Source organism: Electrophorus electricus, chromosome 10, assembly GCF_041902795.1.
Source record: "Electrophorus electricus isolate QZ-2024a chromosome 10, ASM4190279v1, whole genome shotgun sequence".
NCBI lineage: Eukaryota > Metazoa > Chordata > Actinopteri > Gymnotiformes > Gymnotidae > Electrophorus > Electrophorus electricus.
In genome coordinates, this window is record NC_137506.1 from 28,723,430 (window position 1) to 28,730,389 (window position 6,960).

Here is a 6,960-nt window from a genome sequence, read left to right on the forward strand (position 1 = left end):
TGGGACCCATCCACATATCACGAGTATGATATACATAAACTCCTAACTTTTACTATTTTACAATACATATACAATCTGAAACTAGTACCAGCATTGAGGTACGTCTCTTCCCACAAATGCCATATGTTCTACTCAACAAATCTGATCTACAACTGTACAAAAACCTATCTTAAAATCACAAGGCATTTTTGATGCAAGTCTTAATTTAACTTAATCCTTAAATCAGGACTCCCTTGCATGCTAAAACAACAGAGAAGGGAAGAAGTGCCTGAAACTCACTGAGCGCACAGTAAGAACATTCCCTTTTAACTGTACAAAAATATGCCTGAAAATAGTTTGCTTTCTTTTAAAAAGATGAGGTCTGTTTATGTATCAAAATGTTTGCTCCAACACCTGCGACTCTGGAGAAGATTAGGCTGCTTAAGTTTCAAGCCAGTAGGTAAACGGAATCGGTTACAAAAAAGAAACTTTTGCGGCATTTAGAAATGACAGAAACGACCGTTTGAAAGTAACGTCCTGAACAATAACAGTTCACAGATTTGTTTTGAGTCAGTCCACAGTCTTAGCGATTTCAGCTCCCTGCAGTTAGAAAGAGGGTAAGATGCATAGAAGTTCTCAGATTTTCCCTTTGTGGTCCGATTTAGTCGATCAGTAATTGCAGACCTACAGAAAAAATCCATAAAACCCTGTCATGCTGCCAGAAAAAAAACGTCTGCAGACTTTTTCGTTTTTTCTTTTCTTTCTTTCTCTCTTTTCTTTTTTTTTTTGCTACAGCACACCATCTTCATACGCATCGAGTTCCTCGGACCCCTCTACTTCCCCAGCCCCCTAAAGCAGGATAACACCGCAGAAGGCGGCGGGGTTAAAAACTCGAACCGGACGTGTATTTTTTTTCCCCTCCCTCTGCCGTATGTTATTACTTATGGTCTTTCTGCTTAGTACGTGAACACCAGGTCGGAAAAGTTCTTCTCGAGCCAGTCCCCTGCTATCATCTCGCTTAGCTCGGGCGTGCAATAGTCGGGGAACTCAAAGTGGGAACCCAGGCTGCCCTCGCTGAACGAGTCCAAGTCCTTATCCACCAGAGAGAGCGAGAGATTTCCTGAATTTGGGTTCCCCAGCTCCGAGCCGTGCGCCGTGGGGGCGAAATTCAAGCTGAAGTCAAAGAGCAAGTCGTCCGTGTCTTCGCTGGAGCTGGAAGACGTGGAGAGCGACCTGGACGACGCCGGCGAGGCGGAGGCAGGGTACATTGCGCTCTGCTTGGTGATGTTTTTGAAGCTGTAGTACAGTCTGCTGCCGGGCGCCGCGTCCCGCGCGTCTTCGTACATGCTCGCGCCCTCGGATTCGGCGTGCGAGCTCAAAGTCGGGCTCGCGGGAACTTTGGCTGCGCTGCACGCCCTCGTCGGATCCTCGTCCTCCTCCTTAACGCGGACTCGCGAGTCCTCCTCGTAGTCGTCGTCGTCGTCGTCGTCCGTGTATTCACTTCTAGCAGTCTTTGCAACTTTCACGCTCTTGAATGCACAGTCGTCTCCGTAGCCATGAGAGGATTTCGTGCCGGACTTGCTCGTTTTCAGTTTTGAACATTTCTTGCCGGAGGTCTTCGACACTTTGTTGCAAGACTTCTCCGGAGACGGCGCCGATGGTTTGGAGGAATTGTCCAGCTTTGGTTTCTTCTTGGGTCTGTACTTGTAATCTGGGTAATCAGCCATGTGTTTCAAGCGGAGCCTCTCGGCTTCCCTGATGAAAGGTATCTTTTCGCTGTCCTTTAACATTTTCCAGCGTTTTCCAAGCCTTTTGGAAATCTCGGCGTTGTGCATGTCCGGAGACTGTTCCATGATTTTTCTCCGCTCTATTTTGGACCATACCATAAACGCGTTCATAGGTCTTTTTATGTGTCCGGTTGCTGTCTTGCACCAGTCCGGGTTCATCTCAGTACCGGGTACCGGGCTGCAAGCCATGAACTCACTCTCATCGGAATCGGTCGCCTCTCTGGAGATGCTGTCCGCTTCGCTGTTTTCCGTGTGCTGTACCATGGTCAACTACTGCAGTTCTCTGCCACAGCCCCAGTCGTAGCGGCGTCTTTGCCAGTCCACTGCCGAGTCTCTGTGATTTTTCACCTGCGCGTCTGCTTTCTGTGTTTCTCAGACTCGCCCACTCTTTCCAGAGTTACAAACCGCCTTCTTAACTAGTTATTTGCTTTTTCATGCGAATTACGTCATGGGTGGTGCGCCAATCGCGACCTCCCCGCTCCGCCCAGCGGGCTCCGTGCGCCGCCTTAACCCTTTTCGCGCTCGCCGGTGTGTGCAGGGAGCGTCTGGACGCACGCTCGGCGAGACGGACGTGTCCGTGCATGGACCAGACGGGGAACATGACTGTAAGCGTATAAAAAAAGGAGTAGGGAACAAGCGAATTAAAAACTGGAATATGATGTAGACGTATACTTTAAACATATGGTCCTTAATGTTTTTTTTTGTTTGTTTTTTTAAATGTATGAACAACGATGGAAACAATCCTCGCACCCCCACCCGTTGCAGGTTTTGCCCCCCTCTCTCAACATAATACTGAAGGTGGCGCTTCGACACTGTTCCTGCGTGCAGATACACCGATGTGGTTTTAGGTGCACTGAAGTAACATTGCACTGACTGAATATTAGTGAATAGAATTCAATACAGAATATTTGACGCCTTTTTGTCATGTGATCTTTTTTGTCGTTTTCTTATGAATTATAAATTGCAGATAAATTGCAGTTCAAAACGTTTGTTCCATGATTTGTTATGTTTTATTTATTTATTTATTTATTTATTTTTGCTTGAATGTGGTTTTTATTTCTGTCGTGTTTAGGTTCGTTTCAAGGGGTCTACCAAAATAGTATCAAACCTACTTATTTTTGGTAACGCTTGCATATAATGTAAATTATGACCGTTGGGTCACTACAGTAAAAACATTTATTTTTTTTCCAGTGTATCCCGAGGACTGTCTAAGTCAAATCTAATTCACTGCTGAATACTGAATTGTCTTGTTTGGATCAGTATTTATTTAAAAGGTTATGAATAAACATTCTGAGCTCTCTAAAATATAATGGCAACCCAGACTGGCCGTGCATGTGCTTGGTTTCCTGCGTCCAGAGCCAGCACGCAACGCCAGTGCATTGCATCTTTACTATTCCTGCTTTGGCAGACAGTCAGGCTACTGGAGACTATGCATTTGATGAGGCTGTATGAGGGGGGTTTTTTGTCCCCTAGAGGGCAACCACCAGCCCATTTGAGACCCTCCCCCATCTTCCCTCCTGCCGCTAGAACCTGCCCATATCTGCTGATCTGAGACCAGATTTGTTTTATTTCTGCTCAGTAGCTTGAGGCTGGACACAGGCATGGTAAGCTTATTCTTGGCAAGCTTTTAAAGCCCATTTATACCCTGTGCCTAAGCACAGTGAAAAAGAAACCCTGAGAATAGAAGGCATTTACCTGGCCTTTCACTACAGTGCATATTGCTCTTGGGTGTAATTTATATTGCTCTAACAATCCTGTTCACTCCAGCTTATAATCAGCTACTCATGTCTTTTATGATTGTCAAAGCCATTTCTTCTGAGAATTACAGATGATTGTCTTATAGTGAGGACCTGTGCACTCTGACAAACAGAAGTCTGTCTCTCTGTCTCCTTGGGGGGAAAAGCAAGAGAGTACAAATGAATACGTGTGTGTGTGTGTGTGTGTGTGTGTGCGTGCGTGTGTGTTCAGGGGGATTCGGTATTGTGTGTGCGGTCTTGCTGTAGTTTAGTCTGGGTTGCATCATCATGCATGCACACATACACCCGCTCACCAGCCCACCCGCACACACTTGCACACATTCACACACACAGACGTGCACACACACACGAACATGGGGCTGAATGAGCGCGGCTTAACGATGCGCGGCTCATTAGCATGGCTCGTTAAGGGCTGTGAATGAGGTGTGAGTGTCAGCTGCAGCAGAGGTGGGAGTCAAACGGAAAACGGAGGGACCCTCTGTGAAGGGAAATTTGAGAAGCCCTCTCCCTCTGGCTGCCACGCAGCGCGCGCGCACGCCCTCGCGCACGCCCTCGCGCACGCCCTCGCGCGCGCACGCAAGGAATGTGTGAGTCAATAGAAAGATAAGCCACTGGAACTGGTGCTCTTGTCCTTTGCCTCAGAATCTTATCATGTGTTTTGGGATAGTTTCTTTCCCAGTTCTGCCTCAAGACCCGAACCAGCGAACGGGAGTGATGCAACAGCACGACAACCTGTTCCAAAGCCGTGGCGCTCAGGCCACTTTCAGACCAGTTTAATAATAAATGTGGCTTAAATGTGTAATTACTATTTTCCCTTGCTACACAGCGCATACTCAGGAGGCAGCCGCACTCAACGCTGTGTTCTCTCCGTCACGCCATTAAAATGCAGTCTGCATGTGGAAAAAGAAATACCTTTGTTTGCTTATCTAAACCTCCCTGAAGCAACTTCTGTTCCTACACAGAAGCAGCGAACCATTGGATCAATACAAAGCCGAACTGGAGGGACTATCTGATGCTTCAAACGCGATTCATCTCCCCTGCATAGCTTTCAGACAGGTGGCTCTACTCTGCATGCTATCTGATGGGTCAACAATGGCCAAGGAAAGAGAGCTGTTGTGGGGGCACATAGAGACGCAAATGAAGTTCTCATTTACACCCTACAATCCTTGGCATCCTTGTCCTCGCATGACTATGCCTGTTGCAGGGAAAGAATGTTTTTTTATGCTAATGCAGTAAATCAAATATTACTATTCAAACCTTGCGTGTACGCGCTATAGGTAAAATGTTCAACACGAGTGGATTTATTATGATGTACGCTGTATATCTGAACAGTGTGGTTCATATTCTCTGAGGAGTCTTGGAGGTATGTATGTAGATAAGGTACAATCAGCGTGGAATGAATAATCCAAGTTTTTTAATATGGGCAAATTTCATGCCGAACCTGTAATCTCACTCCCAAACACCATCTGTCAGGCGAAAAATAAAGCTCTTAGTGAAACAAAGGGATCTTGCAAGACAAGACACTATGAGATAGTAATGAGTTTTACAGATGGCATTTCATTCTGACTAGCTTCGCACATGCCTTGCAATTAAAGTAGGAAAAATTCACTTGAATAAGGGTGAAAGAAATCCTTAGAGGTACACCGCACTAAAAGTAACACACTTTAATTAATCATACCTGTTGAAATATTTCTGCGGTAAGTTTTGCTTGGTTGGCAATGTTGAGGTAGCACAAACTTTACTTTCAGGTCGGTGTTGGCCTTAATCCCGACATATAAACCCCAGGACAGTGAAAGTAAGGGATGAGAACAAAGTCACTACCCAGTCTCGAGCCAATGCAAATGTAGCTCCAGGGTGTCAAATCCTGTTTTGGCCTCAGTGATGTATCTGCTCCCTCAAAGTGCACCGCTTATCAGATACCCGACGCTGGAGCATCCTGTCACGGATGCAGGCGGCCGACGGACGACACTTCCTTGGGAACGCCTCTTGTGCAACCCTAAAGCCTGATGACGGGCTGCATAGAGGCCGCGTCTCCAAACCCCTGGACGCGGCACTGCTTACCAATCCACTTTGGTGTCTACAGACATGGGCAGGGACCCTGAATGACCAACTCAGTGAGAAAGTCACAGCAAGATGTATGGGTGTGGCGGCATGTGAGGGCTGAGTCGTAAAGACGTGTGAAACACCGGAGAAGAGGCAGCCGTGAAACCGCCTTGCTCCCTGGTTCCACTGCAGAAACACGCCTGGGCTTCTGTTCAGGCTCCCGGGCCACCACCTCCACCCGTGCAGGAGAAACGTGGAAAACTCCACTTTCGTGTCTGTCACTGCCACCCGGCTCCTCCGAGTTGACGGTTCGTCATCGCCGTGACATTTTCACCTGTTGTCATTTTCTGCAGACCTGCGGTGTTCAGGGAAGCATTTCCATCGCACAACTCCCTCCTGAGTATTTGTGTGCACTCTGTCTCGTCCTAATAAACATGCGTTGCAATCACCCTGCGGGCCTGGGGGCCAGGGTAATGAGAGTGTGTTTAGTCTGGAGAGACTGAGACAAATGTTGATGGATTGCATGGCTATGGGTTAACTTCCCCCAACACACACTAAAGCATTGAGAGTGAGCAGGAGTTCTGCTGACTTTCATGTGTCCAAAATGTACATGTTAAGTTAAAGTTGGGTTAAGAAATAAATTAAAAAAGGAAACTTTTGAGTCACTTTCACAGTTACTCTGACCAACTTTGCAATGCAGCATAGAGCCTGTAGATGAATGTTGCACTGTAAGATTACACAAACATCTTAATCCTTGGAGACCAAGTCAATTAAAAACGTTGTGTCAAGGTTTAGATTTAGAAAAGTGTTTACTTTGTCAGCTGCTCTGGGGTGTGAAAAACGCTCAGCCCTATAGATCTCCCATTTCAAGAAAAAAGGCGAATGGTGAGGAGTGATCCAGCCAGTGTGTAGAAAGGCCTTGCATGTGTTCAGTCACACTCGGGTACGAAATGGGCTCTGAAGTTCTTTGAGTTTATTATCCTTGCACTATGAGCCCAATGGTGACAGTTCAAAGCCTTATGGAATATGTTGCCCTCAGGTCCACTTCAGGCACCAGTACAGACAGTAGGGCTCAACCTCTGCAATTAGGAACTTAAAACAGCCACAAATTGAAGGTTAGATTTCCACAAAATACAGAAGTTTTATTTTTGGTTTTCTCAAGATACGAATATTAAATTTTCAGTTCCATTGCTACAGATGATGTTTGTATTTCTTGGTCAAACTGTAAAACTTTGGTCGTAATAGTGATGCAGTTTCAGTAACAGTCTAAAGTCTCAGTATGTTCCGATTCTGTTGTTTCTGAATTAACTTCCATTTAAAGAACAGACAAATGAGGAATAATCATAAAATGAATGTGGTAAGAGTTTAAATAGTAAACTTATTTACTTATTTAC

At 45.9% G+C, this 6,960-nt stretch overlaps 1 protein-coding gene across 1 annotated transcript; it reads right to left on the minus strand.

The window, feature by feature from the left end:
* Positions 1-663: 663 nt before the first annotated feature.
* On the minus strand, positions 664-2,943 carry sox11a (SRY-box transcription factor 11a). Its single transcript, XM_027012894.3, has one exon. It carries the CDS (start codon positions 2,028-2,030, stop codon positions 936-938), a length of 1,095 nt encoding a protein of 364 aa, XP_026868695.1. The 5' UTR covers positions 2,031-2,943; the 3' UTR covers positions 664-935.
* Positions 2,944-6,960: the final 4,017 nt, after the last annotated feature.

What these genes read in the sequence shown, in the direction of transcription:
- sox11a (XM_027012894.3), bottom strand. Translation starts at nt 2,030, where the DNA reads ATGGTACAGCACACGGAAAACAGCGAAGCGGACAGCATCTCCAGAGAG.